The sequence below is a fragment of the Marmota monax genome, unplaced genomic scaffold, assembly GCF_021218885.2.
Source record: "Marmota monax isolate L192 unplaced genomic scaffold, Marmota_monax_Labrador192_F-V1.1 WCK01_AAM20220418_F8-fsc00095, whole genome shotgun sequence".
Lineage (NCBI taxonomy): Eukaryota > Metazoa > Chordata > Mammalia > Rodentia > Sciuridae > Marmota > Marmota monax.
The window spans coordinates 6,937,156-6,964,332 of record NW_026695244.1 but is presented as its reverse complement, the minus strand read 5'-3'; the positions used below and the strand labels follow the sequence as shown (position 1 = coordinate 6,964,332).

The following is a 27,177-nucleotide window of genomic DNA, read 5'->3' as shown; positions in this document are numbered from 1 at the left end:
CTAAATAAAGAAGTGATAGAATGAAAAGCTCTATCTTAAAAAGCACTTTTGGTAAGTATAAAATAAATATTCTAAGGGTTAAGAAAGCATTATGTCAAAGAATTAGCAGTGTTTTTTTTCTTTCTCAGAGACCCATATAAGCCAAAGAGACAACTAACAGCCTTAGAGTCAATGAAATATAGAAAAAGTGACTTAAACTGTACCTTCGGAACCACTGGCTGTATCTAGTTCAGGTGGGCCTCCCACTGACTGCTCAGTCATGACTTCAGGTGAAGTAGGCAACTGGAGATGGGTAGAACCGGTAGAACTTTGGCTGGACAGTGTTGTCAAGAAACGATCCTCTAAAAAAAAAAAAAAAAATACAATCCTAAGAGTCATTTAAAAATATTAACTATTTCAACTTAATATTAATGTTTTTAAATGCCAATTCATATTTTTAATTGCTAAAACACAGAATTTTAGCTTTTTAAAAATTATCAAGGTCAGGTAGCTCATGTCACAGAAATGGAAACAAAATTCCATATATGACTTGACCACAATCAAATCTCAGGAGACTATAACTATCAATCAAATCTGACTCCTATTTAACACAATACTCTTTCCACTATAACACAATGTCTTAGGACACTATGGAAAAAAATCAGATGCTCATTCTGGGGGAGAAAAGATACTAGATCATAATTATTATAGAAAAATACCAAGAAAATTGAGTTGAGCTCTTGCCCAACAAAAATAGTCTATGTAAATTCTCCCACAAGGTTTCTACAATAACACCAAATTATCTAATAAGATACTAGAAAAGATATTTTAAGCCTAGGAAATATTTTAGTGACATTAAAAATATAAATTAAATGTTACAAGATTTTTGTAGTGAAACCTGGGGATTCAGGAATGAGCAAAATAGAAATTCAATTTCCTGTTCTCTATTCCTTCTTCCTTCAATAGCAGTCCTCTCTATATTTCATGTGTTTTTGTCTCCTAACTTATCTTCTTAAAACATATGATAAGTTTAAGATGATAGAGTTACAAATGATCTATAAGTAGGGGGTTAAAAGTTTCTGAATAATTGTATTGGGAAAAAAATGCTAAAACTGGCAGTTAAAAACAATTAATTCAGTTATAAAACAACAACTTATGCAAACTTTCCAATGGCAAGTGGTCACTAGACTCAAGGACCAACCTTTCTCCCCATTTTGAAGTCCTGGAGAAATATTCCGTGGAGACGCATCCATTGTATTTATCTGTAAAGAAATAAATACTGTATTCTTAAGGGAATATTAAAATCACATTTTTAAAACTGTCTAACCAAATGAATCTTGAACTTTTTCATGTCAAGACCTGTTATACTAAAAATAACGAAGAACCACCTTTATAATTTAATGTAGCTTTTACCTTATTAGAAATTAAACCTGAGAACATTTTATAATATTCATTTATTCATTTAAAAATAATAAGCCCAAGATGGGCTTGGTGGCACATGCCTATAATCCCAGAGGCTCAGAAGGTTGAAACAGGAGGATCGCAAATTCTAGGCCAGCCTCAGCAACTTAGAGAGGCCGTAAGCAACTTAGTAAGACCCTGTCTCAAAATAAAAAAGTAAAAGGGCTGGGGATGTGGCTCAGTGGTTAAGCACTCCTGGATTCAATCTTCAGTACCCTAAAATAATAATATAATAATAAGTCCATTATAATATTAGCACAAGTATAAAAACATTGAGTAAATAAAAAATACTTATTTTCCAAAATTAAAAACAATTGGTGAAAAAGTGGCACTGTTTTGCATTTTTTCAATTATCTTTAGTGTCTAGCTAGCTAGATTCCTATTTGGCTTCTGCATTTAATCTGATGAATACACTGTTATGATTAAAGTTCTGGCTCCATACAGATATGTGGTTAATAAAGAGAAACTTACAGAAGCTCTGAAAAGGTCATAAACCCTCAACAGTTCTTGAACCACACTTTGAGAATATTGTTCTAAACAGAAGCTTACTTCTTGGCATTAAGGCATCTAGAAATACATAAGATTATCATTAAACTAGTAAACTTTTATTATCCACTGAACCTTCTCAAGTCCTAATTATCTGTGGATAAAATATATTTAGAATGACTATCAGTGCCACATGATTTCAATAAAGTCATTTCTAAGTTCACTGATTAAATATCATCACATCAGAGAGACCTCCTTGGGCACCCTACATAAAATAACCCACCACCACTACCTACTCTTTCAGCAAAACTATCTTCCTTATTTCTTCCTTCAGAGCCTTTTTATAATTATAGGTTCACATGTGTACTATCAGTCTCTTACTCACTAGAAAAATATTTCATGAGGACAGTAACTATATGACCTTTATTCCTAATTGCATCCACTATAACCTAGAAAAGTTCCCAGCACATCATAAGCACTTGAGAACTATTTATCAAATAATTAAATATAAAGGCAGTGCAACAGAATTTCAAATCAATCTTTAATCTTTCAAAAAGATAACTTTCTGTTGAATGATGGTATCTTTTCAATTCTGTATCAACATCTTACACCATTACCTTTGCAGCGCGTTCAGTGGGCAAATGGAAAGGTCACCAGGGGTTTGTGCTTATTAATAGCCCTGAACTAGTTGGAAAATACTAAAATTTAAATGATCGTTAGTAATCTTTTTCTTACTCTCACCTAAACTTTAAGGGAACAGGATTCCTACACATTTGTTTAAGAGACAAAAGGAAAAATCATTATATATTACTAAAAAGCAAAAGTTTCCTGGATCCATCAGTGCACGAAAATATTCCTTTACAAATACTAAACACTACATAAAAAGAAAACACTTGCTCAAAGCTGTTGTGATATCAAAGCATGAGGCCCTGAAAAATACTGATACCAACTGATGTGAAATTTGGGCAGCATGATGAGAATTCTAAGATGGTCACCAGCCCCTGATGTGTATATACCTTCTTCCAACTACTCAAACACTGACTTAGGTACTGCTATGAAGGAATTTTGCAGCTGTAATTAAAGTCCCAAGTCAGTTGACCTCAAACCTCAAATTCCAGGTGGGCCTGATGTAATCTCATGAGTCATTAAAACAGAGTCTATAAATCAGAGACAGAGGAAGTAAGTGATCTGAAACACAAAGAGGGATTTGACTATTGTTGCAGGCTTTGAACAGGTCAAGGAATGCAGACAGCCTCGAGGAGTTAGGAATGGCCTCCAAGTCAATAGCCACCGACAGAAGGGAAGCTCATTCTTTTTTTTTTTTTTTTTTTAATGGGGAATTTCCACAGCCTGACATAATCTTTTTTTTTTATTTGTTTAATTAGTTACACATGACAGTACAATGATCTTGACATATCATATATTTGAATCAGAAGGGATATAATTTCTCATTTTTCTGAGTGTACAGGTTGCAGAATCACATTGGTCATACAGTCACATATATACATACAGCAATAATAATGTCTATTTTATTCTGCTGTGCTTCCTAACTCCCCTTCCCTTCCCCTCCCCTCCCCTCCCATCACTTCTCTCTACCCAATCTGATGTGACACACTTCTTTTTTTTTTTTTCTCATATCATCATACATGTATTCTGTATAATGATGAGGGTCTCCATCCATCTTCCGTGCAATTCTCCTTCTCCCTCCTTTTCCCTCCCACCTCTCTTCCCTATTTAGTGGTAATCTTCTTCTCATGCTCTTCCTCCCTACCCCATTTTGAGTCACCCACCTTATATTAGACAAGACATTCAGCCTATGTTTTTTAGGGACTGGCTAACTTCACTTAGCATAATCTGCTTCTTATCACCACCAGAAAATGAATTCTGCCAGTAATCTGAATGAGCTCGGAAGAAGACCCTAAGCCTCAAGTAAGACAGAAGCACTGGCCAAAATCTTCATTTCAGTTATGTGAAATTCTATGCAGAGAACCTAGCTATGCTTGCCAGATCTCTGGCCCACAGAAACTATGAAATTATAGATTTATATTTTTTAGACACTAATCTATAGCAATTTGTTCCCCAGCAAAATAAAACTAATTCAGTTAAATTAAGATGTAGAACTTACCCAGTTCAGACACCTTAAGAACTTCTCATTTTAAGCACAGAGATAAATACTCATAGTAAAACAAACGAGGACTGTATTATACCTCTGAGTACCCACATCTTTTCCTTTGTAGCACTTGCTATCACCATGAGAGTATCTCAGTGACTCCAGTGGAGAACAGATTTATGATAAATATTTCAAATAAATGAAACAGAACAGATCATTTATTTCAGGCTAGTACATAAAAGTATTCCAAGTCCTATATCTCCTTGAAACCTCACAACTTCAAGATGGAAAAATCTATTAGATATTAATCAATTATGTATTAAACTACCACTTCTAAGTGTTATGAATGGAATCAATTATAGTGAAGGACCAAAGACAAAAGTTTATTTTCCTACCTTGCTTTCTTCTCCTTGTCTCAGTCTTCCAGGACTTGGAGGAACTGAAGGTCTCTTTCTACCTTTTTCCTGCTGAAAAAGGTCCTGCAACCTGCAGTCAAAGAATATGGTTTGTTTTTTAGCACTTTGAATATTTATAAATTTTCTTTTTACACTCTGAAATTACAATCGTTTCCTATTTGGATTGCAACAGACTTTAAAGTTGTACCTATCTAGGACTAAATTCTTATCATATCTAACCAACAAATCAAGAGCTCTTGTTGATATGACTACAATTATAAAATAGCAAATTAGTATAAAGAAAAATATTTCTAAAAATAAATATTTAAATAATGACATAAGATAAATACAGTAATATATTTGGAATTCTCACCCGGTTATGGTTTATATATGGGGTATCTCCCAAAAGCTCATGTATTAGACAATGCAAGAAAGTTCAGGAAAATGATTGAATTATAAGAGCCTTAACCTAATAAGAGCATTAATTCTCTGATAGGGATTAATTGGGTGGCATATAGACAGGTAGGGTGTGGCTGGAGGAAGTGGGTCGCTGAGGGTATGCCTTTGGGGTATATATTTTGTACTTGGTAAGAGAAGTCTCTGTCTATGCTTTCTGGATCTACTTCCTGAGGTGCTTCCCTCTGCCATACTCTTTTGCCATGATGTTCTACCTCCAGCCCAGAGCAATAGAGTCAGCCATCCATGGCTGAGAACCTCTGAAAACATGAGCCAAAAATAAACTTTTCCTTCTCTAATTGTTCTTGTCCGTCTTTTGGTCACAGCAGCAAAAAAGCTAACTAAAACACCCCCATATCAATTATTACTCATTGCACACTAATTATTCCAATTATTACTCATTGCACACTAATTCTGTCAAATTCCATTCAGCAGCATACACATTTGAAACAATATTGAAGGTTGTTCCCTTCTTTAGTTTTTATATCTTCACAAGCAATCTAAAGGTTAGACCATACATTTTAAAGGATTTTAAAAAAGGGAAAGGAGAGGGTGGGTGAAGTTTCTTTATAACTTAAAAATATGATGAAATGTCTATAATAAATTCTTTAAATTTTTCAAATGTCACAGCACAGCCAATTTGGCAATAATATTAATTAAATTGCAAAATCATACCTGTTATTCCAAGCTTGCAGAACTTCACAAAGACTTTGTTTCTTGGCAATAAGTGACTCAAAGACTGACTGCAGTTGCTGAGGAGTGTCTACAGAGGAAGACATGAGCCTTGCTTGCATCTTTTCAATCCAGTTCTTGAACTCACCTTCTTCCATCTAGCAGGTAACAAGATTAAATTTCAGTAAATAGGCAATATATAGATAACCCTTCCCCACAAAAAACAATTTCTAGTAAGTAAACAATTGACTTTTTGATTTTCTATTAAAGAAATGAACTACCTCTTTTTGTGCAAAGATATCTTCCATTTTATCCTCTCTTGTTTTGCTAAATGTATCAGTTTTCAAAGATGCAAGTCTTTCGTCAACAGCTAGATATACCTGTGAAACTCTAAAACCAGAGAACATTACATACTTTAAAGAAGGTGGGATCAAATTTTCCACTCCACATAAACAGGAAAAAAAGCAGACACTAGACACAAAACCATAACTGAAAAAAGTCCTATTTAATTAAAAATCATATAATTGTGCAAAAAAAGACCTGAAGGATATACTTCAAAATTTTAACAGTTGTTTGCATTGTCAGAGTTCAACGTTTTAAAAAATGCTTTCCTGTATTGTCTACATTTTTTTTCCACAAAGCACATATAACATACAATTCAAAAAAGTTATCGACATTTTCAAAGACAGTTAAATGAACAAATCTTGATACTTGATACGTGATACCTGTACATCACAGACTTTTTTAAAAAAAAGAGGATCACCAAAGAAACTGAAACTTACTTCTGAAAGAAGTCCTTAAGGTCCTGAAGAAGGGACACCTTTAATGGGGCCTGGCGCTTAATGAATATTTTAGGGAGTGGAACACATACTTCAAGGAGCCGAATGGGAGAATAACTGAGAGAAGAAATACAAGTAACAGCAGAAAAATGAAAAATATTTTAATACCTTGAGCAAAGATATATCTAGATGGTCAATTAAATCCTGATAAGGTATAAAAGAAAATAAAGTTTCTAGAAAATTGTATTTTAAAAAAATCAAAGTTACTGAAGACAAATTTCAATCATAAATATTTTCCCCAATTTTAGATTTTGTTTTGTTTCATCACTGCACTGTTATGCAATCATGTATCCTTTTGAAGTTATCCTCATTTGTTATAAAAACAAAACTGATTTTGATATAAACCTTCTCTATGAGTAAGGAAGAGACTCCTTCCTATAATAGGTATAGGTATAGATATTCTTTACCTTTCCACTTCTGAGAAATCTTCATGAGAATATTTCTTTTCCACCTGAGGTACTGCCTAGTCAATGATATGCCCCACCTACACAGTACTTTCACGGTTAAAGCTCTTGCTTAAGAAAAGCAATAAGTTTTAGCAAATGTTCCCTGAGAGTCTAAAATGTCCCAGATGCTATTTTAGATACTGAAGATATTTCCTCATGATTCAGGAAAAACAAGTAAATATTTAAAATAAAACAAATAAATTGGGGCTGGGGATGTGGCTCAAGCGGTAGCGTGCTCGCCTGGCATGTGGGAGGCGCTGGATTCAATCCTCACCACCACATAAAAATAAAATAAAGATGTTGTGTCCACCGAAAACTAAAAAAGATAAATAAATATTTTTAAAAATTCTCTCTCTCTCTTTAAAAAAAAAACAAATAAATATTTAAAACACATACAACAAGTGCTAAGTGTCAGAGAAATACAAAACAAGAAAGAGAAGCAAGGGAATACTAGTCATGAGAGGGGGATCAGAGTAGGGAAAACTGGAACAGACACTCATGCAAAGTAAGTAAACAGCAGGCAGATACCTGTGAATGAAGAGCTTAGAGAAAGAAGAACCAGCACAAGGCTCCCAGGCAGGAACCTACCTAACACAGGTGAGGCTGAGCCAAGGGGCTAGCACGTGTGTGAGGGGACAGTGATAGGCCCTAGGCAGACAGACAGAGCTTGTAAGGACTTATAGGCCAGTAAATTGGACTCTGGCCTTCACTCAGGGTGAAACAGGGACTCTGTGCAGCATCTAGAGTAGAGAAATGACCTTGGTTGATTTTTCCTTTAATAAGATCATACTGAGCACAGGCTGTGGGACAAGGCCAAAAGGAAACTGTCTGAGACTACTAAATTTTGAGGGTAGTGAAAAGTGTTCAGATCCTGGATACATTCTGAAGCCAGAGCCTGAACCCTTCCTCAAATTATTTAATACCACAGTATTGATTATTTACTTATTAAACTTGAAATTTTAGCTTTATTACAAGTATTTGATTATCTTTATGGTAGTTAATACCTTAGAAAAAATTCTGATAGAGTTTCTTGAATGCCAAAACAAAGAGTAAAACCAAGGGGCTGGGGCTGTAGCTCAGTGGCAGAGTGCTTGTCTAGCATAGGTGAGGCACTGGGTTCAATTCTTAGCACCACATAAACAAATAAAATAAAGGCATTCTGTCCATCTATAACTACAAAAAAGTTTTTTAAAAAAAGAGTGAAACCGATAGTTCAACCAGGGTTCAAATCAAGACCCCAAAACTTGTTAGCTCTATAAATGAACATACAATATTATTATCCTCACTTGTAAGGTCTATAAAGTCTATAAGTAAGGATAATAATACATTTTTTTAGGTAGATTAAGTTAACACAGATAGCTCTTAGCAGTGTCTGGTTCTGTGCATTTGCAAGGGTGGAGGTGGGAGATGACACGTACAATTTAATTCAATCCAGTAATAGTAGAAATGTTGCAAAACCTTCAGGAAATATGACAATGTACAAGATCCCTTTGACTCCTTACCTGAAAGATGCCACCATCTGGTTATAAGAAAAATACTGGTGATAATCATGATGAATAGAGTGACCACATGGCTCAGCATTGGCTCTCCGTGTGTACTGGTGCCCATAAAATCTAAGTTCAAGGTACTTTGCAAATGACATAGACCAGGATTCATTGGAAAGAGCAACAACTGGTGTTACCTGGAATTTGACAAAAATAATTTAAGTTATCTAATAATGATGAGAACTTCATTTTTTAAAATGTCTTTTCTAATACAAACAATATATTCTGAATGCAGAAAACAGGGAGAAAAAAGTTTATAGGTGGGTGGAGCTGAGGGTTGTGAGGGAGAGCAATATCACTGATAATCACATCACCAACAGCAATACACCTGTATGTTTACTTTCTATATATGAATATATATTTACACAGTCAATGTTACTTGTACAAACTCTTTTCCTACAATTTTATAAGCTTTTATTCTTTACTGAGCAAGAAATCATGAATATTTTTATACATAAAATAATCTTTACAACTTTTTAAATGGCTGTAGGATTATCCTACTATATGAGAATATTAAACCCAATCCCTACTTATGTGCATGTAAGACATTATAATTTTCACCTTATTTGGATGATGCTGTGTTGAACATCCTTGTACACACATAAAAATATTCATAGTTACATCCTTGAAATAATAAAATATCAAAGGGCATGAACATTCTTATGGTCTTTCATACTTTTTGACACACTTTCTTCCAAAACAGGTATACTAGTTTATAAAACCTCCAGTACCAACAGTATTTCAGAATACCAATCTCTACTTTCTTACCAATCCTAGGAATTATAAATATTTGAAATGCCATTTCTTTAAAAAAAAGTCATTTTATTTAATTTCTACTCGGTTTCATTGCTTTGATTACTAATGTGAAATTTGTTTGCACATTTACTGTCCATTTGTATTAAATTGCTATGTTATGCTCTTTGCCTATTGTTTCTATAACCATGGTTTCTAGAAATTTAATATATTTAATATTAAGTATATTTATGTTTGGTTTTTTAAGTTGTAACTTTTCTTATACTAGAAGTTCTTCATTTTTGTATAACAAAACTCTTTTCTATCAGAATCCCCAAAGCAGAAAGTTTTGTCTTTAAAATAAAGTGCATATACTGAAGTATGCAAGATATAAAGTTCAAATTCAAGTTATTCCTTTAATGCAATGATCAATCTACAGAGTTCACAAAAAATATTACCAACTATCTAATGAGAACTAAAGGCCTATAAGATAAATATGAAAGTAAGACTGATAAACGGTAGAATGATTTTAGGCTGGTATATTTGCTAATGCAGAAGGAACTGCATTAGCAAATATACCAGCCTAACAGCAGATATTAACGTAAGTCATACTATTATTTTCTAATTGTCATATATTCCTTCCAAAAATAAACTCCAAAAAAAGCCATGGTAACAATGAAGTTAAACTGGGTATATACTCACTGTAATTTGGATAAAAAAAATATGTATTAAAAACATGATCATGCTGCCAAATATTTGCCCCAGAGTTAGAAAAGTAAAGAAAGGCATATGAAAGAAATAAAACTCATATCTTTTTCAAGATTGTACATGAAAATCACTAGGGTTCACTTTCAACACTGTCTCATTCATACCTCTTCAGAGAGAAATACTGATATAGGCTCAGATTTATTGTGCAAACATCCTGATATACTGCAATAATTACTTTACAAATCTGTCTTATCCCCTAGATGAAAAGTCTCTATTCTTTTTTCATTCCTAGGACCTAGCACAGTACCTCCTGACACACAGATGGTGCAAAATGAGTGGTTGCTGAACGAATAAATAAAATAATTAATAACTGTCAAGATACAGTCTCAATATATTTACTGAACAAAGCACCTGAATTTTACTTAATGACTGATATATTCCAGTAGTGAAATTGTCAAAAAATAAACATTATTTTGAACGTACAGCAAAGGAAGATAAAATAAATAAAAGCCCAATTACAACCAGTTTCAAAATAATATAGATTACCACCCTCCCCAAAAAACTATACAAATAAAGAAAAAAATGTCATATATTATAGTACCAAGGTATATTTACCTGTTTGCAGATTCTGCACCAGGAATATGTGAGAATTGTATGTTGATATCCAGGTACTGGAGAATCCAACTCCTTAAGGATTATCTGCACACAGCCTTGCCCATGGACAAAGCGCCGAATGTGATGCACCATAGGAGTATCGCAGAACATGCTAGGGCACTGATAAGAAGGCCTTTGACAAACAAAAGAGCCCTTCTCATATTAAGCATAAAACATAGAAGCCAAGAATAATGAATACTGGTTACTCAGAACCACTGTCAATAAAGAGCAGCATTCTTGCTAGAGTATTGATGATCAGTGAGCAAAGTGTACAGCACTCCTGCTGCTCTGAGCTGCAGCTGAACCCCTGTCATCAACTACTGTGTGATGACAGGTTCCACTTGTTAAGTCATTTCTATTTGTCCAACAATTTCAAGATGATTCATTTTATCCATTAAAACCTAGACATTTTGGGGGACTGGTATTCCCTTTAAAGGGGGAATGGTAGAGATTAAATCACTTGCCTTTTGTCATATAAGTGAGGAATGATAGCACTAAGATTTTTTTTTTATTGGTTGTTCAAAACATTACAAAGCTCTTGACATATCATATTTCATACATTAGATTCAAGTGTGTTATGAACTCCCATTTTTACCCCAAATACAGACTGCAGAATCACATCGGTTACACATCCACGTTTTTACATAATGCCATATTAGTAACTGATGTATTCTGCTACCTTTCCTATCCTCTACTATCCCCCCTCCTCTCCCCTCCCATCTTCTCTCTCTACCCCATTTGCTGTAATTTAATTCTCTCCCTTGTTTTTTTTTTTTTCCCTTTCCCCTCACAACCTCTTATATGTAATTTTGTATAACAATGAGGGTCTCCTTCCATTTCCATGCAATTTCCCTTCTCTCTCCCTTTCCCTCCCACCTCTCGTCTCTGTTTAATGTTAATCTTTTCCTCATGCTCTTCCTCCCTGCTCTGTTCTTAGTTGCTCTCATTATATCAAAGAAGACATTTGGCATTTGTTTTTCTAAGATTTAAAATGAGGTCTAGCTAGCTGACTCCAACACTTCCCTTGCCTATCATTTGAATCACTGTATGGACAAGACATTTGAAAAAGCCCTAGGGATGGCAAGGTTATTAGATTGATAAATATATGAGAAAAGTGCCGTATAAGACATCCCAATTTGAATATGAAGTAGATTACTTCTTTGCATGGCATGGTTTAATGTGGTGTTAAAGTGAGGACCATATAACACTTGACACCAAACTCATACTTATGTTTTAGGTTGAAATTCTGGTCTTCAAAAAGCCATAATGGAACACAAGGAAATTAGCTCTTACCTGAAACAATATCTCTCTAAAAATATTCCTAATGTAAGATCATTCTTCCCATAAAATTCCATTGTTACAATCCTAAAAGAAGAGATCACTTCTTAGAAACACAAGGACCACGCAGCAAATACACTTCATGAGACCACACATTCTGATTATAAAATGGGCTTATAATGAAGTATTAAAGGAGGTAATATTTGTCGTTATAGAACAGGTTTTACATCATCTTGTAAAACAAGTTCGGACTAGCAACACCATACCATCTTTTCCACTCCCAGTCCATTAGTACCTTATGATATTATTTAATGAGGATGCTAAACTATAATATTAATTAAGTAAAACTGATCTGAGTTAGAAAGAGGTAAAAGTTTCCTTTACAAAACCTTACGCCTCCTAAACATAAAAAGGACTCTGTCTTCTGCTCTCTAGTCCACACCTTTACTGAGCATGGAGAACAGCAGCTCTTCTTACTAAGCATCCAACTGCTAACTTTTTATCTAATCTACAAATGCTCACAAACGAGAGAGTTAGGTTATATGCCTTTAAAACCCCACTTCTTATTCAAATTTTGACCTAAGGAGTCCCTTTTCTTACAGAGAAAATCCCTGTGGGCTTCCCCAACCCCAATCTGCCTACTGGACCTATACCACTGCTATCCCACTTCCAGAATATCACTTCTGGAAGTAAGTGTTTTGTCATGGAAACAATACTGCAGAAAGTACAATTACATTCTTATAGTACTTTGTCTTGTTTTGTGTGTGGTACTGGGGATGGAACCCAGAGACTCACATACAATAAACACACACTCTACCACTGAGCTACAAGGTACATGTTAAACTAAAGGTAAGCTATGTCATGTAAAACTATATAGTCTATGTGAGGTTCATGTGCCTATGATTTGAAACAATAATTTATAACGTTATAAAATGTGTTTCTGTCAATCAACAGAGAATTAAGCTTTAGAATAAAACCCATTAATAAGGCAAAAGGCTGGGCTGTGGGTATAGCTCAATGGTAGAGCACATGTTTAATATGTGCAAAGCCCTTGGGTTCAATCCCCAGCACCAAAAATAAAAACAATAAAGCAAAAGGCTGATTGCTTTTATAAAAATAGTATCTGAAGAAAAACTTGCCTAACAGTTATTATCAAAATTCAACTTGCGTGTGTCAACTTTCTTTCTGTAAGTACAAATTTCTCTTCTATCCCTCACATTTTTTTCACTCTCAGGTTATTCTCAATTATTTCTACCCATAAACAAATTACATATTTACAAATTTCAGAGTTTTGTCAACTTAGCTATTACCAGCAATGTGTCATCTACCTAAAAACAAGTATGAATGTCTACATTTTTTTCAGTTGCTAGAATTCTGTTCTTAAGTGCAATAGTTTACAGGGAGAAGAATCCTACCAAGGACTGACACAGGCACTGGGAGCATTGCTGGACTGGGCGGATGAGCTGCTAAAAAGCACACACAGTCTTTGATGGTTAGCAGGATTCAGACAGTCCACCTGAAGGAGAAGGAACACATGAGCCACTGGAAGTCAAAATACATCGCAACTCCACCTGCTTCTAACACACAATATGTTCCACTCTATTGGTAAAGTCTCCTGTCATCACTGCAGGAGTTCTGCTGAGGATTTAATACTACAAGAAACTATATTTAAGGAAGAAGAACAGTTGCTATTTGAAGAAAGACAATCTAAAAAGTCTAAATTAAAATATAAAAAGATACTAAATAGTTTGTTTTCTTAAATACTCTTTCAAAACTGTATTATTTGGGGAGAAAAATGAAACTAAAATGTCCATATGAAAGTCTGACCTGATAACTGAATAAAACATTAATCAGAGATGCCCAGAATTCTAAATTCTAAGGTATTTCCTCACCTGTATTTTATGCCTGTTTTTGATCTCTATGAGGTAGCAACTTCTATCTGTTGAAATTCAAATTTATGCTACAGAAATCCAAAAAGAAGTTCTTAAAATACACGAAGCCTCTGCGCATCTGAGGAGAAGCCTTCCACCCCACCTCCCAAGCTCAGTGGTTTGTAGTTTAAAAACATATGTCCATCCTCTAGCTCTCTAAAACATCCACACACACAAATACCCTCATAAGTATGAACTTTTTATAATTTTTATAAAACAAAATTTTGTTTTATAAAAATTATAAAATGGGGCTACATATATTAAAACACAACTTCCTTGTTAACACACAACAATATATCACAAAGCCAGATGTCGTAGTGTCTGCCTATAGTCTTGGCAACTCAAGAAGCTGAGTCAGGAAAATTGTCAAATTCAAAGTCAGTCTCAACAATTTAGCTAGACTATGTTGCAAAAAAAAAAAAAAAAATTAAAGGTGGGGGGCTGAGGATTAGCTTGGTGATAGAACATCTCTAGGTACAATCACCATTACCACAAACACACACACCAAAAAAACCAAAAATGTATCACCAATTCTATCCATGTCATTAAATGCAATCCAAATCATTGTTTTCACTACAAACAACTAAACACATTGCTTCAATAAATATCCTAGTACATATATTCTTACCAAATGCAAGTATCCTTATACAAACAGATTTAATTGGTTCTTCAACAATAGATTATAAAGAGTAGGAAGACTGGGTCAAAGGCATATAAATGTACCCATACATTAAGATACCTCCCTATCACTTTCAAGAAATTTATAGAAGTGTATAGAAATTTATGCAAGTTGTTTTTTCCATACCCTCATTAATTGTGGATCTTTTTGCCAGTCTCACAAATAAAAAATTGTTTAACACCACTACTATTTAGCATTTCCTTGATAAGGAATGAATCTGAATGTCTTTTTTTATTAAGCAATTGCATTTTCTCATCTTAAAGTAAATTTCTTCATTAATTACTACCATTATTAGTAATGTGACCATAAACAAATCTTTCTTTCTAGAAAACAAAAGAAAAAGATCACTTTCATAGCTAGATAACAATGCAAAGTGTAAAGCCAGTGCCGTGGCTTACCTTTGTGGACCACAATGCATCACCTGGAATTAGCCCTCTCTCTTCATCACTCTCAGTTTTGCTTCCTGATTTGCCACTGGCAGTACCAAATGCATCCTTTGAGTGAGCAAAAGGGTCTGAATGTTTTGACTGAATTCTTCCTCCTCTGGCTCGATAATCAGCCAGCATTCTACCCAAGCTCTGGCTATCACCTAGATGCTCAGCAATCCTAGTGCTCACTAGCTCATGCGAGGGCAAGACTTGAATCGACTTGGCCTGAATACTTCCATTTATGCCCTGAAACCCAGAGAGATCCCTGAGCAGCTGTTTCTTCCTCCTGCTCTCCATTTCTTTGAATTCTTTATTGAGAAGAGGAGACCAGTAAATCTGCTCTGGAAAATAATCTCGAGTAGAGCATCTCATGCCCTTCTCAGTTAAAAGGAAAGGTTCCCGGAATGTGATTACTGGGGAGATACAAAGGATCACATCTTTTAACTCCTGTTTAAAGGCCAAAGAATAAGTCTTTCGTTTATCTTCAGAGGGGGTAACTTCCTCAGTAACATATAATCCAGTGTCATCCTGTAGAGGGTCTCTAAAGGTTCTCATCTGGCTTTTGGGATCTTGCTCATCTATTTGCTGCAAAATCTCTGGCTGTTGATTGCTGACAGCATCCTGTTCGTCCACATGAAGTGGCAACAATGATTCTGGTACCAAATGGAAAAGAGCACAGGGGACACCAGCTGGGCAAGCAGAGGTGGCATACTCTTGATGCTTCAAAGAGGCAACAGTCTGTGGAATACTTTTATTTTCCTGCTCACCCTTCTCAAACATAATCCTGGATTCCAGCAAAGTGTTATCATCAGAGGGCAGAAACTCAGGAGGGTAGTCAGGATCCCGGGGAAGGGAGGTTCTGCTATACTGCTCCTGCACAGCCCCATCTTCCTCCTGTCCCTCAATCAGAGAATGGAATGAAGGACTTTGCATTAATGTGGGAGGCATAGCAAATTCATCCATGAGGAAGGAGATTTCTAGTTGAGAATGATAGGCTACACAGATCATAAATATTAGGATCTCCTTGACTCGAGCCAGCTCATAATCAGAGCCTCCTCTGAGCTTGATTGTACAGCCTAGGTGCTGCGGGCAGCCTTCAAAAAACATCAGTGTTTTGGTTTGTTCTACAAATAAACAAACAAAAAGTTAAGAAGGTTTAGGTGATAATCTAGTAGTCCCAACAGAATTAATTCACTACCTTAACATCTTAAAAACAAAAACCACCCTTCCAAGAATAAGACTACAGTTGCCTACACTCACTTAACCACTGCTGCTTGATATTTCCTACTAACTAAATGTTGCAATACTAAGGAGTTCATTCAATCTCTGAAATCCCCAATCTCAAGTGAATCTATGCCAAAGATCACTCACCATTAGGTAACTGAAATATCTGCATATAAAATTTGTGACAAGTGCCCAAGTGTGGTTTTGTGAGTAGCTGGTCCATTGACATCACTAAATCACCTTGAGTCATCCGACTGATTCGTTCTAAAACTTGCTACAAGAGAAAAACACTGTATTACAAAATTAGAAAAAAATAAAAACCTTAGTGAATTTAACCTGGAAAAGTAATGGGGATGTGAACCTCATAGTGAATTTCCTTAATTTTAATAATTAAAATCAGTTTTTTATTCTAGAATTCAAAGCAAACGAACATTATAAACAATAATCAGAGTTAAGTCTACACTGGGTTGCTAAGTAATTAAAACATGCCCACTAAAATACAATACCCATACTAATAATATTATCAAAATGCATTTGAGTATCATGCATTATCACAAGCTACTGTGGAGGAAAAGAAAGAAAAACTCCCTAGAATTGGCCTCTATTCTGCAGAGGGTAATCTTTTCAAAGGAGAGAACATTTTTACTGCTGTACAATTCCCCAAACAAAATAAAAGACCAACAAATACTTGCTAATTAAACTTTTAGTAAATGTCATATAATCAAGCAGATTTTCTTCTAATCTGAGATTCTTCAGTCTTAATAATGAAATACCTACCATGTCTTCTACGGTGCAGCAAAGAAATAAAGATAACTGTAGACCTACCATGCACAAATATAAAGTGAAAAGCTATGGATTTAAGTGACATAAAAATAAAAAAAATAAGAACTCACTGACTTTACGTTAATGACCAAAGTAATGCCATGTTCCAGTAACATGTCCTGGGCGATCCGAGACACAGTTTTCTCAACCAGAACTAATGTAGGTCGAACATCAACTATTCGCTGGACATAATTCTTCAAGAATTCCCTTTCCTAAGTAAGATAAATCAGAAATATTATGCCTGTTACAATTCAAGATCTGGACATATTAAAATATCAGGATAACTTGACAATTAAAATTGCTTTCAACCTAAACATTTTTATTCCACAAATAAATCTATAACCAAATTAATTCAAACACAACCAAGAATTTCATTAATCATTCTGAACTATATTACTTGTGCTGAAAAAAATTAGGAGAAACTGCAATCTCCAACTAATTTTACTTTGAAAGATTTTTAGTCCTTCATTATCCATAAGTACTAATACATTTAATTAGCTCTCAGAGTTTAAAAAAACTACAGCAAGACCAACCAAACTCTAACCTCACAGCTCCCACTTACTGAGTTTTTTTAATACGGTTATAATCCTCTTTTTTGAAACCAACAAAAGTCACCCTTTTTCTAGATATCAGAATAAATGACTCTCAAACAGACGCTATTTCAGCTACTTTCCTAATTCCAATCTCCCAACTGATCAGATTCCACCCTGAATAGCTACAGAGATCTAAAACTAATGCTTAATATGATTTAATAACAAATGTTTGATTTCAAAGCAAATGAACATTGAAAACAACAACCAGAATTAAGACAAAACAATTCATTAACTACTTCATAAAACTTCTGGGCTCCAGATGGCAGACAACTGAAACTGAGCAAGCTTGCCACTCCTATTCCATATGCCCAAAGTATTTTCTGAGCAAGACTATAATAATGTTCACAGCCACCAAAAATGCAAGAGCTTATTGTTTATTCCCTTTAATGAACCTGCCTGTTAGGAGGTATGGTCCTTTTAGCCTTATACCTCATACAATTTAAGATCAGGATATATTAAAATATCAGGACAACTTGACTATTAATATGAATCTCACCTAAATGGTTTTTATCACAATAAATCAGTAACCAAATTAATTCACACCCAATCAAGAATTTCATTCATCATTCTGAACCATCAATTATGCTTAAGAGAATTTCAGGAGAAATTCCATTATTGTATATATTTTCAAATTCTCCCATCATTAACAAAATGGAATGTCTTTTGTGAAATGTATTAATTTTCTATTCTGCTTATTAATTTATAATTTAATAGCATTTAAAGTTATTTATGAAGCTCCAATAAAGCATAATTAAAATAAGTTGATTTTTTAAAAATATTTTGCCTCTCCTATAGGAATGACAAATAAATTTCCTATTCACCCAATTCCAATCAACTACTGTAAGTGTACATGAAACAGCATTTAAAAAGGGGTCTGGTCCAAGCTCAGCTAGAAAAGAGTAAGAAGAGGTAGACACAAAGGGGAACATGGCAAACCATCAGACCTAGTGTGTTTGGCCTTGTAAAGACAATATAATATCACAGCCTAATTATCTTCTTGCCCTTGTATGTTCCTTTTTCTGACTATCTACCTTTAGGCTTCTCTGATTACTAATTTCATTACTGGAATTGGGAGGGAGGAAGGAGGGGAAAAAAATCATATCAGCTGGTACTTTCTTTCCATCAATTCCAAACTAAAATGTTAGCGGTATCATTAAACTATGTTTAAAAGCTTTGATGAAAAGATAAGACACTTTCTGTTATCTGAATCAACCCATGATTCTTAACTACATATTTGTCCAGAGCTTACCTCTCTAATATGAAAAGACTTTAGTTTGTTAATAGGACTGAAAGAATGGAGTACTAACAAAACAGATGAAGTATAAAATTTTTATAAACAATATCTGTTGGTTTCAATTACACTAGTTCGTTGATCCAAGTCATACAATTCTAGACATCTGAATACGTCTACAATCAGGATACATCCCTATAATCAATAAAATTGTGATTATTATCCTGTGAAAGTCATCTGACATCTTCTGTGAGACCAAAAAGCCTCCGGCGCAGTATCTGGGGCTTTAGCCTGGTGGTAGAGGGTGTGATAAGCAAATGCAAGGCCTGGAGTTTAATCCTCTGAAGCCAAAACCCAACATCAAAGCATCTTGGATTACATGAACAATAATATTTTTTTTTCTTTGAAATCTCAAAAAGTCACAGTAAATCAGAGCTAGAAAGACCGGTATAAATCTAATCAAAACCCCTCCATTTTACTGAAAACATAGCTGAATTCCAAAGATGACAGAGTTCCAGGTAACGCACTTCATTAAGTAAAAGAGCAGAGTTTCCAAAGCACTGTGTGCTGGGTGTGGTGGCACACACCTCCCAGCAGCTTGGGAGGCTGAGGCAGGAGGATCACAAGTTCACAGCCAGCGTTAGCAACCTAGGGAGGCTGTAACTCAGTGAGACCCTGTCTCTAAATAAAATGTATAAAAGGGCTGGGGATGTGGCTCAGTGGTTAAGTGCCTTATATTTAATCAATCTCCATAAAAATAAATAAATAAATAAAAGCACTGTGTCTTTGAGCACAACTTACTTCCTCACTTTTTCTGTGATACCTATGAATTTAGAACAAAAGTGATTGTTCCTATGACTCTTGGAAAAATGTGATTATCCATGAATTTTTAAGAAATGCTTTTCCTATATTTCTTGAATTGAATATAAATGTTTCCCTGTAGTATTATATTTACATTGGTGAAAACTTTCCATTTTGAATGACCACAAACTACAATAGTATTTATGGGAGAAAAGAGTTGAGGCAGAAGACTTAAAACCTATGCAACAGCAATAACAAAACCACTAATTGGAACCTTAACAGAGAACTTGGACAGACCAGGTACATAGTTCAGCATGGCTGGAGGCTGCCTCAAGAGAAATTTTAAATGCACAAAACTACAGCAGTACAAATGGAAATGGAGCTCAGAGCAGCAGAGCTACCAAGAAGCCACCCAGAGCTGGAAGGTGCACCTCTCTGGGGAGAGAGTCCTGCCAACAGATGCTCACTTTCAATTTCTTAAAATAGAGCTGAGAGACTTCTTGCTTATGTGGCAGCCAAAATGAGGGCTATAATCTTACTCAGCTATTCTGGAACCCCATACTTAGGAACAGCCCCAGAACCAGCAGCTTCCATCTGACACTATTCCCCAAGTTTCTAACTACGTACAAGCTATGTTCTAGAAATGTGTTTTAGTAAAAATGACTGTATTACAAACTGGAAAGTCTTTTAGAGATCTGAAAAGTTGGTGACACTCTCTCAGTAAATCAATGGTCCAGGGAAAACAATATTTGGATTTTCATTTTTTTCTTCCATAAATTCCCAGTCATGTACATTTCCCTTTAACACTCTGAAGCTTTAAAAATAATGACAGAGATTTTAGTAAGCTATTTGTAAAGTTTAATTCATAGAAGTGTCTTCTATAACTAAATTTTAAATAAAACAAGAGCAACAAGTTTCCTTTCAAAATAATTGAGATAAGCAACATTGTACATAGCCATTCCTTGAAATTACCACTTTCAGTAGTGAGTGCTTACCTGAAGCACAATAGGATCAATGCAAGTAAACTTAGTTTCTTCTCTGTAGAGATACTCAATGGAACACTTTAACAGAAGAATCTTGGGGTTTTTAATACAAGAATTCATCTAGAAAAAAAGAACAGACTGTTAAAGCTGTTAAAGGTTTGCACTTTACAGACCTTCTTTAATAATTAAGTTCACATGGTTCCTAATTCCTGCTAATTTAAAATATCTCATTATATCAGTATTAATTTAATTCTTCTGGGTTATTCTTTCATTTTTTAAAAAACAAGTAATCTTTTCTGATCAATGAAAAATTCTTAAAAAATTTACTCTTTTGTAACACTAATTGAATCCATTCCTCTATAATTTAACTCTTTTCCCCCTAATGTTGTAAGAAGAGGTAGGAATGGATCTTACAGATAGGCTATCTTAAAAACTCAAAGAGATCAGCAAATTTGAAGCATATTTAATTCAAGATAGAAAAGGAAGAAAAGAATTAAAATGCCTCCTGAACATTTAAAATGGAATAAATTTCTAAACAATCACAAGTTGGCAAACTGAACTGGGTAACATGAAGTTCATAGAGAAAGTCTTCAAGCATGTCCAAAAACAGAGTCTGGCCAACCTTGCAACTAAAGTCACAGGCAAAAGGGACTGAGTTCTCTAATCAAGATTTCAGACTGACCCATCTTAGAGACCCCAAACTGACAAACAGTACTGAGAACAGTGACTCACTAGCAGGGGAACTATATTCAAGGTTCTTTTAGCAAATTAAAGATTCTCTAAATATGGTCAGTAGGACAAGTTGGTCACTCATGCATACATTTCTACCACAGTTACACATGGTTTTCTTCAGTTCCTGAAAACAGCATGACACACTGACCTCTTAATTCAATAACAACCACCAAAAAAACCCCACTTAATCTGATTTAAAGCACTACTTTAAAAGGTAATGTGCCGCTTTAATAAGTGTCTATATGTAAATACTAACTTTGGACCACTGCTGAAAAATAATACTGAATTCAGGCAACTTTTACTTATCTTTGATCACTAACAATCCTCTAGAGGTAAAATGCCTTACAGTTGAAGCCCTTTGTATCTACGAGGTCCACATCCATGGATTCAACCAATCATAGACAGAAAATATTCATGGGCAGGAGGACTGTACTTAACTAAATATGCAGATTTTTTTCTTGTCACTATTCCCTAAATATACAGTACAGCAACTATTAATCTAGTGTTTACATTGTACTAGTTATTATAAGTAATACAGAGATAATTCAAAGTATGCAAATACTACACCATTTTATATGAGAGGTTTGAGCACCCTCAGATTTTAGTATCCCTAGGGAAACCTGAAACCTTCCTATATGGAAGCCTGAGCCTCCTTCTTCCATCTGGTGAATGCCTATTATCCAAATTCCAGTTCATTCATCATCAGCTCTGGGGGACTGTTATGGTTTGGATATGAGGTGTCCCCCAAAACCTCACATGTGAGACAATGCAAGAAGGTTTGGAGGAGATATGATTGGGTCATAACATTAAACTAATCAGTGAATTAATCCCTGATGGGATTAACTGAATGGTGGCTAGAGGCAGGTGGGATATGGCTGGAGGAATTGGAGTCACACTGGGGGTGTGACTATGGGTTATATATTTGTATATTGCAAATGGATTCTCTCTCTGCTTCCTGATCAAATCATGAGCTGTTTCCCTATGCCACACTCTTATGCCATGATGTCCTGCCTCACTTGGAGACGCCCCCTCCCAGGAATGGAGCAGTCTTGTATGGACTAAGACCTCTGAAACTGAGAGCCCTAAAATAAACCTTTCCTCCTCTACAGTTGTTCTGGTTGGGTCCTTTAGTCAGAGCAGCGAAAAAGCTGACTAAAACAGGGACCTTCCAAGAAACCTCCAAACTTTCACCCCTGTGACAAACATTACTAGTTGCCCCTCAATGTCTTATTCTCCTTTTTTTCCATGTTTCAGGAAGACTAGTTAACAGAGCACAGAGCCACAGTTCATTGAATTTCACTGTTGAACTAAATCACATTACCTTTTTATGTGCAATGTTCTTGGTACAAACAAAGCCATTGACAACCACAGAATCAAATTTCTTTCCACCTGGGATCTGATGGAATAATTAAAATTTAAAAAAAAAAACAATAAAATTAAGTGATAAATCCTTAGTATCCAGCCAGATGGTGCTAACATTTTCTACTACACATCCAAATAAAGACAAGAAATTCTAGGATATAAATCTTCCTATCAACCAATGATTAATGACATCTCAGCATGATTATCATCCTACTCCCAATTTTCTTATATAGTGCTGGTACTCTAACATACTCACTGATCGAATAAATTAGTTGCTTTGGCAATTAAAACTATTATTTTAAATATCATAGTAAAAAATACAAAGTATTCCATTACTATCTAATTAAATTAATTACCCACTGCTTTTCCTCAGAATGGTGACAGTAATCTGAAACAAGATTTTCTCATAACTGATTTCTTTCTTAAGAAGAGGAAGCAAGAAAGGAGAAACTATTTTGGGGGATTATCCACCCAACTCACACCTTCTGTCCACCTCTTACTTCCTCTGAGTGGCCCTCATGACCCCTAAATGCACTGCTAACAGAGCAGACACCAAACTTCCCACACTCAGCAATCCTCAGGGTAATGACTCTTTTTACATTTCCATTAAGACAAAAATGCTATCAGGCCTGCCTCACTGATTCCTAGCATAGGCAGAGTATTAGCAGAGCTTACCTTTTTAACGTGTACAAATTGACGAATATCCATATCATCATCCTGGTTCTTGACATCAGGTCTAACTGTCTGAACAACCTGGCAGACCAGTGACACGATGATGTCCCTCCAAGATGGTGACAATGAGTCACTATGGAGCAACTGCTGGAGTAGTGCCATCATGTGGTTATGATTAGCTGAACTATGAAAATGTCAGAAGAAAGAAGTGTGCATAGTTAATATAACCAAACACATAATTCTAAAGATACACAAGCAGTCTACAATGAAATAAGCATTTCAATTACACCTCACAGATGAATCTTCTAGGTCAATTTTTATTTTCTCGGTGTATCTGTATCTTAATGATTTTGTACATAAATAAAATCTGTGAATAAATCCAACTAATATTCCCCATTAATTTGCTGAAATGAAATTTCACTACATAAATTCAAATATGAACAGACAAGCCCCTTTTTAATAAGATATTTCATCAGAAATCAGAATCGGCTTTATTTTCTAAGTAATCTTTGTATTTTTTGCTTTATAAGGAAGAGGAACTATACATATGCTAAGTCATTGAACATAAAAATGGACATTTAAAATTTAAAAGCTCTCTGCCTTACAGCAATCTCTCCATAGCTTGTTTTTCCCCATTCTCCTCCCTTAGGAGCTCCAGGTTGTTATGATGCCAGCCCAAAGGTGTGAAAGGCAACTCTTTGGATTTTTCCTCCACCCGACGATTAAATAAGGATTCTAAGTAAATATAAAATATGAAGTCAGTATTTTATTGTCATGTTTTATGCCATCTACTCACATATTTAGAAATTACCAACTCTTCTTTTGAAATTTTTTTAAGTTAGCCAATATAAAATACAGGTATGAAAGGGCAAAGATGTAAAACAAATACATAAATTATATAAAATATATATAATAATAAACATATGTACATATATAAATACATTAAAAATATAGAAGCAGAGATTGACAGTGTATAGCTCAGTGGTAGAGCACTTGTCTAGCAGGTGCAAGACCCTGGGTTTGATTCCCAGCACCACAAAAGAGAGAGAGAGAGTTATGTATGCTAATTTCCCCTATAAAATTACAAACTGACTGCATTCAACTGAAATCTGAATAGTGGGGGTACTGAACTTTCAAGAAAGAAGCTCAACTCAGATATCCCAAAACAGAAGGTGAAAACGTAGAAATCTATATAGACAATCCTTCATGGTGTTTCTTTTTCAATATTAGCAGAGACTTTTAAAGAAACTTTTTAACAAGATAGACCTGAAAATAAACTACAAAGAAATATTAAAACATGATACATAGCAATTTATACAAAGTTTTATAAAATCATTAAAATATTTTAAAGGGTAAAAATGAATCAAGACAAATTCAACAGATAATAAATGTTTTGCAGAAAAGATGCTTACTCTAAATAACTGAAGTGACTAAATAAATGGAAAGAAAGGAGATAGGTAATGCTTAGAAAAATCCTCTAATCCTTTTCCCTTTTAAAGCATACCAATCTAGCAAAAAACTTCCACTAAACAGTCCAACAGTCATTACATAAAGTATGTGTGCATGATGTGGGAGGTACAAGACCTGCACATTTCAATCATATAAACTGCCAGTCTATAAACTTCCAGTTGAACCAGATGCTTATTTAGAAGGATTGCCAAGTGATAAGATCAGTTCCCTTGCACTAACTTGCCCTACCTTCTCTTTTATCCAAAACTCCAGAAGCCAAAAAGACACTGGGAAGGGAACATCTCCCATATTCAAGACCTAAACTAAGAAGTGTTGTGAACTAACTGGGTATGTTCTTACTCTACAGTAAGCTAAATAAGGAATGGGTAATAATAGGCTTATATTCTTCTATATTCCTGTTCTCCCCAAGAAACTGATCAGCAAAGTTAGTTCTTTCGCCTCTTTTGTCTATTTCTTTTCCCAACTCTTCATGGGAAAGCAGCATCCTTAAATGGATGAAATCTGCCTATAAGCTTTTTGATAAAGCTAACAATCCCTGATGATACGTATATTAATATTTAATACTGTATTCATGATGTAGGACACTATCCATGCCTTTAAAAGAATAAAATCAAATTCTTTTTAAAAGTTTTTAAACAATTACTTTTCAGATCCTTCTCTCAAACCAAATCTAAATTTATATTCTTGTCTTTCAACATTCTCAAAGCCATTATAAAACATTAAAATTGTGTTAGTAGTACTAATCAAACATATTTTCAGTACTTCTCTGTCAGTCAATGTGTTAAGCCCTAAGGATACCCTCCTGAGCAAAAGAAACACCATCACATGGACAGTTGTGGATAAAATTACCTTTGATGAAGGCGTCACTTATTGAGAGCTGTTGTCCTCCAGTGTCAGAAATCAAATATTCTGCATACGAAGGACAGAACAGAGAGGAAGGAAAGACATATGACTATAATGGGCCGGCATAATTATACAGAGAGCACACCCACACACAACAATGTATTACTCATATAAAACCCATCAATGCTTTGCGAACTCAAGAAAGCTTCAGACTAAAATTTTTTTATACTTGCACTTCATACTAAACTTAATAAACTTAATAACTCAACAGAACCATGAAACAGTTCACCTCAGTTCAAATGTCAGATCATTTTTAACATCATTTTTCCAAATAGTAAATATTCAGATACCAAAACTGAAATAGTTTATGAAAACTGAAATCTTTAGTAATTTGCATAAACCTAAAATATTACATTGCTTTTCTCATATATAACTGTATTTTAATACATAATGACTTTGTCTATATACAAGGTAGTTCCCAGAGAAGCCATCTGAGAAAACAATGTAAGGTTTTTTAAAATTGCAGAATATAAACTATAAAACAAATTCATATGAAAGTGACATTGGCAAAAAAATAAAGATATAACTCATCAGATTTTTAATTAGTTTTGAATTAGATTTTGTTTTTCAAAAATTCTAACCCAACATTGCCATTTGCCAGGAGGTAACTCCTGAACAGGTTCTGAATGCTTTTAAAAATATTAAAGTGAAACTTACTCTTTACTTCCCCTTTGAACTTTCCTCTAGGAGAGTGACCAAGCATAGCTCAAGTGGGGTTCTGTCTACTATGCAAAGCAAGCCACAACACAATTTAACTCTTTTAAGGTGAAAGTTCTCCACAAATTTTTTTCTAAGTTCATTTATAAACAAATGGGCTTTAAAAGGAACTATGTTTATGAGCCACTATGATCATCTTCCCAATCAGGAAGCAGAGAAAATGTTTTATTTAGAAAATTCAAGTGCACCATGCCAAATACAATAAAGACAATGTTATGCTTTATTTCTATATTTCCCTTGCAGAAATGAATAATGCTAAATCCTGTTAGTTCAACTAATGTATTACAAGTCTTTTACAAGTTTTACTTTTCACTCTAAAGCTTAAATACAAAGGAGACTCCAGAAATTATGGATTTTCCCAAACATTTATTATGAAAAAATTTCAAGCATACAGAAAATATTGTATACCCCCCACCTACATTCAACAATTGCTAAGGACTTGCCATATCTTTCTCTTCACATATACATATGCTTTTTCCCTTGCCCATTTAAAATTACACACATCACATTTTACCAGTACTTCAACATGCATCTTTTTAAAATAAGGGCACGCTTCTTTATAGCCACACCACCATTTACAGACTAAGAAAACTGACAATATGTGTTTTTCATTTTTCTGGTACTAAGGATCAAACCCAGGGCCTCATGCAAGTTAGGCTCTGCCACTGAGCTATATCCCCAGCCCCTGACAATACCTTAATATCATAGAACTGGTCCATATTGAAATTTATCCAACTGTTCCCAAAATATCCTCAAACATATAACCAAAAAAGTTCATACATAATATTTGGCCCTATGCTTGCTCATTCTCTTTTAATCTAAAACAGATCTCCTACCTTTATTCTTTTCCATGATAAAGAACTTTTAAG

At 34.7% G+C, this 27,177-nt stretch overlaps 1 protein-coding gene across 11 annotated transcripts in view; it reads right to left on the bottom strand.

The window, feature by feature from the left end:
* Pikfyve (phosphoinositide kinase, FYVE-type zinc finger containing) overlaps positions 1-27,177 on the bottom strand; it is an 87,286-nt gene that overhangs the window by 16,006 nt on the left and 44,103 nt on the right. For all 11 annotated transcript variants that reach the window (XM_058578139.1, XM_058578137.1, XM_058578138.1 and 8 more), the window contains 18 exons: positions 25,538-25,597; positions 23,824-23,953; positions 23,222-23,402; positions 22,506-22,580; positions 20,465-20,572; positions 16,916-17,056; positions 16,170-16,296; positions 14,769-15,922; positions 13,176-13,276; positions 11,776-11,847; positions 10,444-10,615; positions 8,347-8,525; positions 6,342-6,455; positions 5,841-5,949; positions 5,563-5,717; positions 4,432-4,522; positions 1,181-1,241; positions 204-341 (listed from right to left, as the gene is read on the bottom strand). In XM_058578139.1, the coding sequence (XP_058434122.1) occupies positions 204-341; positions 1,181-1,241; positions 4,432-4,522; positions 5,563-5,717; positions 5,841-5,949; positions 6,342-6,455; positions 8,347-8,525; positions 10,444-10,615; positions 11,776-11,847; positions 13,176-13,276; positions 14,769-15,922; positions 16,170-16,296; positions 16,916-17,056; positions 20,465-20,572; positions 22,506-22,580; positions 23,222-23,402; positions 23,824-23,953; positions 25,538-25,597 (3,168 nt within the window). The remainder of the gene's footprint in view (positions 1-203; positions 342-1,180; positions 1,242-4,431; positions 4,523-5,562; positions 5,718-5,840; positions 5,950-6,341; positions 6,456-8,346; positions 8,526-10,443; positions 10,616-11,775; positions 11,848-13,175; positions 13,277-14,768; positions 15,923-16,169; positions 16,297-16,915; positions 17,057-20,464; positions 20,573-22,505; positions 22,581-23,221; positions 23,403-23,823; positions 23,954-25,537; positions 25,598-27,177) is intronic.